We start from the raw sequence: 12,575 nt of genomic DNA on the forward strand, positions 1-12,575 counted from the left end.
TCACTGTAATTGTTGTTTGTCACTATCATTGTTGTTTGTCACTGTAATTGTTGTTTGTCACTATCATTGTTGTTTGTCACTGTAATTGTTGTTTGTCACTATCATTGTTGTTTGTCACTGTAATTGTTGTTTGTCACTATCATTGTTGTTTGTCACTGTAATTGTTGTTTGTCACTATCATTGTTGTTTGTCACTGTAATTGTTGTTTGTCACTATCATTGTTGTTTGTCACTGTAATTGTTGTTTGTCACTATCATTGTTGTTTGTCACTGTAATTGTTGTTTGTCACTATCATTGTTGTTTGTCACTGTAATTGTTGTTTGTCACTATCATTGTTGTTTGTCACTGTAATTGTTGTTTGTCACTATCATTGTTGTTTGTCACTGTAATTGTTGTTTGTCACTATCATTGTTGTTTGTCACTGTAATTGTTGTTTGTCACTATCATTGTTGTTTGTCACTGTAATTGTTGTTTGTCATTATCGTTGTTTATCACTGAAGTTGTTGTTTGTCACTATCATTGTTGTTTGTCACTGTAATTGTTGTGTGTCACTATCATTGTTTTTTGTCACTGTAATTGTTGTTTGCCACTATCATTGTTGTTTGTCACTGTAATTGTTGTTTGCCACTATCATTGTTGTTTGTCAGTGTAATAATTGTTTTTCACTGTAATTGTTGTTTGTCACTATCATTGTTGTTTGTCACTGTAATTGTTGTTTGTCATTATCGTTGTTGTTTGTCAGTATCATTGTTGTTTGTTACTATCATTGTTGTTTGTCACTATAATTGTTGTTTGTCACTGTAATTGTTGTTTGTCACTGTAATTGTTGTTTGTCACTATCATTGTTGTTTGTCACTATCATTGTTGTTTGTCACTATCATTATTGCTTGTCACTATCAATGTTGTTTGTCACTATCATTGTTGTTTGTCATTTATCTGCTATTTGACTCTAGTGTTGTTTCGAAAGCACAATATTCTTTTTTCGATTTATTCCTGTCACATAATATTTTCTCTTCCTATTTGAACCAAATTACTGTCTTTCCTATTTGTCCCTGTCAGCATTAGAATTACCTTTCTAATGCATAAGCCAGAAGTATTTTTCCCTAAATGATCTGGTCCAATAATTGAGTTGTTGCGATATTTGCAACTGTGACATTTTTATCCATGACATCACACTGACACCTTGGCCCGTATTCATGAAATCGTTCTCATACTCAAGCATAATTCCTTGTCCCAGTAATAAACTAATAAGAAAATCTCATTTTGTCATTTTTCTGACTGGATACATAAAACGAAATATACCGCAAGAAATGTAGCATCTATCTAATGCGTTTCTTTATTTGAGTATTTGGAATGGCGTTTGACAAGTAAGGTACTCAATGTGGTTAATCAAAATGCTCCAGTAATTGCACTTACTTGATACCTTGACGTGAAAAAGCAATCATATCGTAAAAGATAAAGGAAAAACCACAGAAATGCAGAAAAATGAAGTATTTATTCACCCAGTGCCCTTATGCATACATTTACACAATTCTGTTTGATTCATATACAAATTCAATTTTACTTTTACAAATATATAGGTAGTCAATAAATCGTTTCGCTAAATCAGTTTATAGCATTATCATGAATAAATGCCAATATCGTAAAGAAAACTTACCCCAAATTTGAACGCAGTCTTTAGTGAAATATAAGTGTGGTTTAGAAATTTAGTCTTTGGTTTGTGCAGTCAAATTATATATATATGTCTGTATCTGGAATTAACCTCTAAAACTATTTTAATAAAAAAATCATATTTGGTTAAATAAACTATTACAAATAAAGATGGCCATTTCTATTACGAAATAAACAGTCTTTTTATATCTGAATACTTTTCGTTTCACACCATGAACTTGAACACATATCTAAAATAAGACTAACGTCCCGCGCGGGTTTCAATAATGAGCTAGACTTTATTTGAGGAATTTTATGCTTTCGACTTTTATTTGGGACCCTAAGGGGTTAGAAGAACAGTGAAGAATCGCTACTAGAGAAACATAAAGTATGACGTAATCGTGGTAAATGTACTCATCATAAACTATTGCACTAATTAAAACATAAGTTTACTTCAACATTATCATTTTACAGCTGTATTACAATGACCAGTCATTTGTAAAACTGGATTTTTTGGTAAAATGTACAAAAATAGTCCGGGTATTTTAAAATATTTTACACGTGTTACAGCAAATTTGGAAGTTCCAATTCAAAATAATGGTTAGAAAATGTTTAAGTATTAACAAAATCACATTTGGAAAAAAAATCTTTGAATCTTTTACACAAAATGGCATATTTAGCTGTTAATTAGATGTAAAACCACTTTTTAAAATAATTGTTCACATGGTATACGACAAATATAAGAAATAACTAAAAGGGTAAAGAAAAGCGAATAGTATAAAAAAAATCATCTCTTTCACTACATACCTAATATTTATATTAAATTCTTTTTTTTTCTCTGCAATTCTTAAACACGTATCAAAAAATATTGACCGAAGCTGTAATTTAAAAGGGTACGGAACGATTGTGTCTTTTATCTAAAAAAACCCGAATGTTTTCATAAATCTATTTTGTTTACAAAAATATCTCTACCTCAAAATAACGAAAATATAAACTATTCAAAAAGGTGAAATTTTAAGTAAATTGGATTGCTTCTAAAATCAAAGTTGTGTTCCCCAATTTGTACCAAACTGCAAAATGCTGTGTAGGAAAATTTACATGATTTAACAAAATTTGAAATAATATTATATATGTACATGTAGCAATTGAGAGGTCTAGTTCGAGTCCTCTTACTGTGTCAGGAAAACCGAGCATTGTTATTGGATGGAAATTCTTTGTTACTCTCCGGTCAATACACAATGACGTATTTTATGGTTGAATTGTTCTTGAGTTTTTTTTTTTTGAATGTATCAAAATATAATGTAGCGTACAAAATGTATTGACAAAAAGTGACATTATTTATCGTATTTGGTATGCTTCATTAAGACAATTTCTCTTAATTGATTAATTTCAAATTAAACCGTTTCATGTGTTGACCTTGTTCAAGGTTTACCCGTTATTTTTGTCATCCTTGTCGCCTATCCGATGGGCGTCATGTCTCGCCTCGGACTGTCGTGCTGACTGCCATGTGATGTTGCAGTTCCTTAGAAAAATATATTCAAAGTGTTAGTAAATAATATTTTAAAGTTTACAATGTTAAACTTATACTTCATATCAAGCTTACAAATATGAACACCTAAAATACCTATTATCATTCATTTAAGAAGTTACAATGAATATTTCATATCGAAGCTAAATTATTAATTGAATTAATATTAAACATGTTGCAGCTTTTTATTACGAGTACTTTGTAAATCTTTACTCATGCAGTGTTCTCACATGAGAATAAAATGTAAAAATAATGAATAAGGATTACCTTCGCGGGAAAGCGCTACGTCAGATCGCGTTGCTGCGCGAGAGTTGGGCTTTGACCTCGGCGAGTTGGTCCGAGTTGTGCTGGTGCTCGGTCCACTGTCGTTTTCAACTACATATCTTTGGTTGCTGACGCCATACAATTGTTCAGCACCAGGCTTTTCCGGCAGTGGGCTTGCTGATACGCCATACACGTCTTAATGATATTTAAAGAAAGGTTTTAATGATTAATTGGATAAAGTTTTCCCTACATTTTATAAATATGTTGAATTGTTCAAGGTTTGGCACTTTCGTTTTTTTAGTCTTAACTGATTATTTTATAAAAACATAATAATGTTGAACCTTTTTTATTTGACCAAAAACGTCAAGTAGTGATAATTGAGAAAACAAACTCTTCAAAGACATTGACGGAAATGGGCTATTATCCGAACGATTTCTAAATTGATTTAAAAATAATATCTTTAAATACAAATATTGTTTTGTATCTTATTTGCAACGAACGAGTGAAGGTATGAGCAGGACGTTATTAACATAATGCTTGAGGTAAAGATTGTCCCTGCCAATGTGAAAACTTGTTATAACATGGATATATTGTGTTAGGTTAATTGAACCATCGCATAAAGACATTAGTCATAGTTTCTGTTCTCTTACATGGTTTTTTGGTCTGTTTGTCACCGTTCAGTGAAGACGCAGACATGAAAGTGGGCGTTACCGATGGACTAGGGGTATCGTCGATAATGCTTCTCTTCTTCTTCTTCTTCAATACTACGACGATGATGATGACGATGAGGACCAGGCAGAGGACACCGACCACTGCTCCTATGATAATCGGCATTAACTTTTGCTTTTTCTCCTCTTCTGTATAACATATTTAATAACCAGGTAAATTTACTGTGGACGACCTAACGAGATACCAAGATCGTTCAGATGATGATGATGATGATAATTAGAATGGTGATGGTGATGAAGATGATGATGCTAATGATGATGATGATGATGATTAAAATTATTATGATTATGATTGTGAAGAGATGATGATGGGGTGGGTGGGGGGGGGGGGNGCTTAATTGAACAGTCATTGAATAACCTAGAAACTATAGAAACTATACATTTTTATTTAAGAACATGCTATTGTATCGACCCGAATAACAAAACCAGAGCAACAGACATAACCTACGCAATTACATTTAGAAGGTATTACACAATATTTCTAATTATTTTCAACATAGATGAATGTCTGTGATATTTTCAGAATTCAAATACTGCCAAATCAGCAAACTTAATATTCTTTAATAGTTCCTATCTAAAATGAGATCCGGTTATCTACTGCGTCTTTGAAGAATTCAATTGAGGAATTGATGATAGATTTTTGAATGACAGAAATCCATTGGTATATGACTTTAGAAAAAAAAGATATATCTATACATAACAAAATCCAATATATGTTTGCGTATCTGCACATGGTTGGTCAAGGTCAATAGAACATCCTTTTTGCTTTTCTTTAAAAGATGTGAAGTCTGTGATACTCTTATGTGTCCCTACTCTCCCCCAAATTTGCCTTTTTAGCCTTTGTAAAATATTTTCTTTGCAATTAAACAATTGTTACATGTGTTGAACTTAAAATAATAAAGCATGTAGCTTGAATGTAAACAAAAGGATAGGGTAGGTGATTTAGTTAGTCACTGTACCTGGTACAGGGGGAACGTGTACATGAGAAACTCACCCGGTTCAGGAGGCGCACGGACAAACCTGGACTGGAAGAATGTTGGGTCAACAGTTAAGGAGTTTCCTGATATATCGGTAAGCGTCAAGTTACTGCTGACGATGGCATTCCTCAATCTATTTTCTAAGTCATTTACCGACATTTCTGACGGTGACCCGCCAGCCACTAACACAAACGTCACGATGATTGATCCTATTTGAGAAGAAAAGTACGCGAAGATAAAAGGTTTGTCATAACTTTATATTATTAGTTCAAGCTGATGCATACAATGCTGATTTTGTACTCACCGTGAATTTCCGATTTGCAGATTTCTTGAATCAATGAAATTCGTGAATTTTAACAGTCAACTGGATAACATCGAGGTAATGGTGACAAGTATATATTCAATAATTCTCCCTCTGTTTTATTTTATTTCATTTTATTTATTCTAATATATTTTCTCCTGATTCAATTATCACCGTCTGGAGTTTTTGACTCATTCATTTTTGCATCACCTGGTAGTGATTATAGTGTGAAATGATTATATTCTCGTATAGTTAATTCACAGGTTGGATTCAAAATTGAAATAATTGTATAAAAAAGCTTTCTTATAGTTTAATACTACAAATCAATTGTGTACAGATATATAAACATTTTAATTGAAAAGCGATTTTTGAATCAACCTACCTTGGCCACTTGACCTCTTTCGTCGTGCAGCGGTCTCTGTTAAGGGAAGAAATGAAAAGGCAGTGACTTTAAATCGCAATAGCTTTCTTTTCATACTGTATACTTGACACGCACTTTAATATTTTGCCTGATATAAATTATCGTCCAACAACTTGGACAGGCGATAAACAAGAATATATATAAGTGACAAAATACCTTCCTTCACAAAGTCCTATGATCCCTCGATATTTCAACCTAAATTATTTTTCCTTGGTCATAACCACAGATTTGATTGATTATACGTATTCGACCAAGTCGACGCGTTGTATTAGGACTCATACACGCACTTTGTCAACATGTCAAGCATGCACCCCAAGAACTCACACAATGATAGGTTGTTTTAAAATCTAGCCCGTTCTGCTACAACTCAACATCTAGTTGATGCCGCCTTGTGTGTCGAGTCTCAAAGCATTTCATAACATTTTACGTGTAAGAATAACAGAAAGCTTATAGCAAAATGAGGGAGTGTACTCAATAACTGCCTACGTATAACGATAAAAATGATTTCCCAGTGATAATCGCCTACTCGTTCCACAATGAAATGGACAACAATATAATTGAATCGGACATTCCCTGTTTTGTAATTTGTAAGTGTTTAAGGGAAGTCATTTGTTGCGGCATGTTATGGTAATTCTGGCATATTTTAAGACATTCGGCCTTACAACAATAGAACGTCGATTTCTTTATGTCAAATATACGTTAAATACATTTCATTTCCACTTTTCAAGCTAAACATTAAACGTTACATCGATTATTTCAGCAACCCTGTCCCAATATATAAAGCTGATATGACTTGAAAACTACAATGTTATATTTTTGAGGGTTACCGAAATGGAATACGTTTTTAAAGAAACAAATAATGATGTTTTCTATTTTGTACATGTATCTGGAATAACTTTTTTTAACATAATTAATGAATAAACACCTCTACCTTTCCCCTATGAATTCTGTTTTGTTTTATCAAGATGTGTGTACAATTAAAGAGGTCATTTTGCTGAGTCAGGCCTACTAGAAAAAAATAGCTTACAGGGGACCCAAATGGAAAACCTCATCATTTCAGTCAGTTTTGAAAATAACTGACAGTATTTAAAATCACTTTCATCTTTTCAATATGGTTTTGACATTTTTCATTAATTTCTTTTTAGAAAATATTCATTTGATTGATTTAACCATAGTTGAAAATTAAATATCCCCGCGGTTCAGAGTAATAGCGGGGATTATTTGTCTCGTGCGGTTGCTAATACGTAGAACCAAGTCCTATTTCTAGTAAAAGGATATCTATGTTGTCGCAACGTGCTATTTTCCGGGAATAAGTTCATGAGCCAAATATGAGAGGTAAGCAGATGAATGGTGCTCCTATTCCTAAAGACTATTGATTTAAAATATATATTATTCATCTGTATTGCAACATAAAAATGCTACATGATTTACATGATTAAATATTATAAAAAAAGTAGAGTATTATGTTTTCATAATATTGCAAAACTTACCTTGCTGCATTTCCAAATCCTGTATCCGATTTGAGCTTATTCCTAAATGTTCAGCGATTTGGTTTGTTAAATTCGCATTGACGTCAGCTGAGCTTGTGCTTCCAGTAAGTTGAGTCAAAGATCCACTGACTTTAAATTTGATTTCTAAAGAAACAGGGAATCATTTCCAAAATATATAAAGGTGTTTGAAAACTGTATTTCTAATCATTACATATTATAATAACAATATTGATATCTTTATATTTATATTACCTGTATTAATGGAGTTCAAATTGAAATAAATTACGTTTTACATTACGTTTGATATTGGGACATTTATATTGTTATTTATTTAATATGTTATACACATGAAGTCAGAACAATGTGTTTATATTGTTTAATCTTTCACTCAACACATTAATGCTATCGCGTATTCAATCAGGTAATTCCTAGTGTTCATACATGATGAGGGTTATTTCTAGTGGAAGAACCGCGTGGTGTTTTACGACTGTAAATAATGGGTAAATTTACTTGCAAAATTATGAGTTCTATTTTCTCTTGTTGAGAAAAATATTCGTAAAATAAGGTCTGGGGTTCAAGTAACAACTCGCGAATTGAACTAAAGAAAGCGACATATATAGTTGTACTATCATGGATATATGATAGCATGATGGAAACAAAGATTTAACAAATTACTGTATTAATTTATATATTATTGAGACAAAACACCATGCATTGATTACAAAAGTATACACACCAAATTTTCTCCATTAAATACAAAACATGTGAGTTTACATGTCTGACTAATTAATAAAACGTAGTTTTTTTTCGAAATGTATTCGATATTAATCCTGGTACATACAAAATTAGTTCTATTCTACCTTTTTTGACTGCCGAACGAACTGTAGTGGCTGAAGTTGTAACTGTTGTAGCTGTACTTGAACCATCATTTGCTACAGTGGAACAATCACTTGATGAGTTGGAACTTTCACTCGCTGATGTGGAGCTCTCGCTTGCTGAGCTGGAACTTTCCCATGATGAGGTGGAACTTTCACTTGATGAGGTGGAACTTGTCGTAGAAGTGACGCTCTCATCAATTTGTTCTTTCATAACACTACAGAAAAGATAAACGATTATCATAATATTGGAATTGACTGATTTATCAAAATAAACCAAATTAATAAACGATCATCTCATAAAATAGCCGATGAATATTGAATTGATGAATTGTTAGTATGTTTAATAAATGAAGTCATATAAAGAGAGTTTAAAAGAAACGTATGTGTCATTAAATAACATTGCTTGTGCATAAAAGACGAAATATATTTAAAGACTGAGTGCGTATGATTAAAACTCTTCGTTAACAATAATATATCTACACAACTGAGTATGATACATTTGTTCTCTATCAAAGATTTCAAAGATAAAAATCTGACTTCTTCAAGTAAACTTACCTGCGTGAAGGGGTCTCTTGGATGTTGATATTTCGGGTGAACATCGAAATTCGATAGACTTTTATAGCAATATCGTTTTAATTGTGGTAAATTTTAATTATGAAGGTAGACAATTGAGAACCAAATAATTGCACTTATATAAAAAGACTGAGTAAAAAAATCGCACACAAAAGTTTTTTTTGTGTTGTTTCAATATTGTTTAATCATTCTATGTATCTTAAGGATTACCTACCTGAAATATCCGAAACCAACACAAGAACAGACAACTCTATATGTTCCATCCGATTCCATCATGGGTTCGCTTGTCAGACAGGAATCGGCTGACCAGGCTTTGTCAACCCATGCGTTACACTGAACAATAATAATAAGATTTGACTCTTTTGAAATAAAATAAGCACTTTCTGTAAATGATACCGTTGGAAGCACGATTCCACTGCAAACGCAACACAATACATCTCCAGCACAAACACACATAGGGAGATATAAGCCAGGTGGCATAGGACTAGTAGTTAGCGCCTGATAAGGCAGCTCCTGCGAACTCCTCAATATTGTATTGATTAATATATATGCTAATTGTATTGACTGTATAAAATTGTATATCTATGTACTGTAAAGCGCTTTAGAGTGGCTTATGTTAGCTTAGCTAGATAGGGCGCTCTATCAAATGTTGTATATTTTATTTATCTATTTATATAATAATTAAACATAGGGCAGAAACGATTGACGATAGAAAAAACCCGATCAGTGTTGTTGTAACACGCATAACTGACTTTACCTCAATTTCCATACCAAATCTGGTGACTCCAGATGAAACAGTATAGAAGATATGCCAGGATTAACATTTCAAAGGTTGAGATCAAAGGTCAATTCACATGTCTAAGTGACCTAATTTTTGTACTTGCAACTCTGCCGTCCAAATATATACTTGCATACCAAAGCTAGTTACTAAAGGTGAAAATGTAAAGAAAAATGCCCGAACAACCTTTTTAAAAGGTTGAGGTCAAAGGTGATACCACAGGTCTAAATGACTTACTTTTTGTACTTACCACTCCACCATCACCAAATGTACTTGTTTACCAAATCTGGTTACTCAAGGTAACATAGTATAGAAGATACAATGTATAGCCGAGACATTCTCTTTGAAATGCTTGATGTCAAAGGCCAAACCATAGGTCAGAGTGACCTACTTTGCCATCCCAAGATGTATACGCTTACCAAATTTGGTTACTCAAAATGAAATAACATAGGAGATAGACCCCGAAAAATTGATCAATGGCTGCGGTTAGAGGTTAAAATCAATAGCGTCCAGTGTACTATTTTTTATGCCTAACACACCGCCATACCAACATGTGCTTTCGTACCGAATTGGGTTGTTCAATGTGAAAAAGTAAAGAACTTATGCTTACTTTATTCCATTTATTGACTAAACACCACCAGAAAGTGAATACTCATCTTCGTGAATTTCTTAATTTTGAGAAAAAAACTGAATTTGTAAAACCAACGGAATTTCTTCAACATGTGATCCATATTTGGATGACTTGATGCCTTTAATCAAGACTCTGCCCGGCGTACGAAACATACTTACTATGTCATGTAAGAAAAAGGAATTATTCGCTTACACGCATTACCGTAATAATTAAGTAGTAGTATTAATTGTTTCGCCCTTAATTCATTTAATATGAAATACACATCAATGAGAATTATCTCCGCGGAGTTATTAAAAAAATTGAACGGATTGAAATAAATATAACCACACGCAACATTTACATTTTGAAAAGGTACCAACCTTACAATAATGCTCGATTCCGATTCAATTTATATTGAATAAATAACTGAGAACTTGTATATTTGATTTTCTATTTTGGCTATGTTAATTTTCTTTTTTGTTTCCAAATTGATGGTTTGCATATTACCTGCAAGGAGTGAGACATCAGTTCGTGTGCATTTGTAAACACAGGGACGGTTAGCTTCATTCTATTTTGGAAAGGGTGAAGTGTCAGTTCTTGATACGTTTCTGGACTTGCCGCAAGCACAACGATAATGTCACTGGCGCGTGCAGAACTGTTATAATCAAGTTTAGCTATACTGCCCATTCCTGCACTCAGAAAGTCTTTCTTCATCATGGCTGTCACGAAACATGCCGAGGTACATGTTATTTCATCCGTACAGTTCCACAACTGGAGTTTATCCGTAACTGACTGACCAAATGTTACCTGCGAAATTGAAATTAACAGATGATTTACAGTACAATTACAATGTATTATTTATATCTTAAACCTGCGGCAGCCTAAATCGATGTATTGTGGAATATTACATTTACTTTTAATACATAAAAAAGAAACACAAAATAATTAACCTGGCCGATTATTACTAGAGGCTGTGCCAAATCTAAAACCACTATATGTCAAAACAGGAGTTCTTTGTTCAGTTGAAATGATCAGTAGCCTCTTATATTGATATATATGTAGTGGCAAACAGTCTTTTTATAACACGAGTAACTAAATCTTTATACATAAATGAGAGCAAAACAAGTGTTATAATTACATTAAAGAACAACTACGATGTAGATGGGTTCTTTCAAAATAGGAGGTCAACACCAGTCGTTTATTATTATGATACCGAATTTAAGAACACACATAATATTAATATCAAAATATACATATACACATTGTAAATATCTAAAATATTGTGTCTTTCAATTTTTATGTTAAAAAATAAAGGTCAATCGATAAAATTGTGCGGACAGAATACGATGGCAATATTTCAACGTTTTATATAGCAATGGTAGCAAAATTGCATTGTATTGGAAGTACTACTACTTACTTATATCATACTTTAACTTTGTGAACGTCTACAAAATTGTTACAAAATTGTTACTACTGACCAGGGCTGTTTTGTTGGTGTATTCAGAACAGTTGGTACATGTCATATTGTGATTGCGTATAGCGAATCCGTCATCATCAATCAATAGCTCGTGGACTTTGAGCAGAACATCCCCTGTGTTTAGAAATACCGGGTCACTATCGGGATACACAACCTCCTTGTTAGCACATGAACGATATCCAATCGTTTCCATGTCATCCACAAATCGCTCACCATCTGCCTCAGTGATATCATTTTCGGAAACGTTTTGGAATAAATTTACAAGGGCAAGGAGCATTGTTTGAGCCTAGAAAAATATATATATATATATATAAATATAGTATTACATGCATTATGCTTTCATATGACACATTCAATAAAAAAAATGTATCAATACGTTTACTCAATAAATATAAAAAAAAACCATTCAACAGTATTGATTTTTATGACTTGTGTATGATTGAACTTTTCATCATTTTTTAAACCACTCTCTTAGAAAAACAATAATGAAGCCATGACCGAAATTATGAAATACTTTTTCAGTACTTTTCAAATTATCGATTTTACTTACTTGATCGACAGTAAGTAGTTGTACGATGGCATCGTCTACAGATCTCTTTCGTCTTGAAGCATCTGAAATTGGAACAGTCGAGGAAATTTCATAACCAACTAAATTGTACTCAAGTATACTTTTATGTCAATAAATCTGTGTATTTATACGAAAATCGCTATTTAACATGTGCTAGATGTATATTGTAACTTTTGTTTACTTTTAAAAGACAAAGTGTGCCACTTCCCCTTATACTTTCAAAGCATATGTTTTCTTCTGTATTGTTTTGTGTGTAGGCGTGTGTGTGTTTTTACTAGTATTCTACCTTTCACAACTAATGTGGGAACTCCTTGCAGGATAGGGAATTTGTG

At 32.8% G+C, this 12,575-nt stretch overlaps 1 protein-coding gene across 1 annotated transcript in view; it reads right to left on the reverse strand.

Annotated features, from left to right (window-relative positions):
• Positions 1-1,482: 1,482 nt before the first annotated feature.
• The window catches only part of LOC110461915, a 55,450-nt gene continuing 44,357 nt past the window's right edge, over positions 1,483-12,575 (reverse strand). Inside the window, exons 32-42 of the mRNA XM_021515649.1 lie at positions 12,226-12,287; positions 11,677-11,961; positions 10,706-11,005; positions 9,025-9,143; positions 8,220-8,452; positions 7,360-7,503; positions 5,831-5,866; positions 5,165-5,356; positions 4,093-4,299; positions 3,446-3,637; positions 1,483-3,172 (exon numbers count right to left, since the gene is read on the reverse strand). Of these exons, the coding sequence (XP_021371324.1) occupies positions 3,108-3,172; positions 3,446-3,637; positions 4,093-4,299; positions 5,165-5,356; positions 5,831-5,866; positions 7,360-7,503; positions 8,220-8,452; positions 9,025-9,143; positions 10,706-11,005; positions 11,677-11,961; positions 12,226-12,287 (1,835 nt within the window). The 3' untranslated portion in view covers positions 1,483-3,107. The remainder of the gene's footprint in view (positions 3,173-3,445; positions 3,638-4,092; positions 4,300-5,164; positions 5,357-5,830; positions 5,867-7,359; positions 7,504-8,219; positions 8,453-9,024; positions 9,144-10,705; positions 11,006-11,676; positions 11,962-12,225; positions 12,288-12,575) is intronic.

The sequence above is a fragment of the Mizuhopecten yessoensis genome, unplaced genomic scaffold, assembly GCF_002113885.1.
Source record: "Mizuhopecten yessoensis strain PY_sf001 unplaced genomic scaffold, ASM211388v2 scaffold10707, whole genome shotgun sequence".
NCBI classification, from domain to species: Eukaryota; Metazoa; Mollusca; class Bivalvia; order Pectinida; family Pectinidae; genus Mizuhopecten; species Mizuhopecten yessoensis.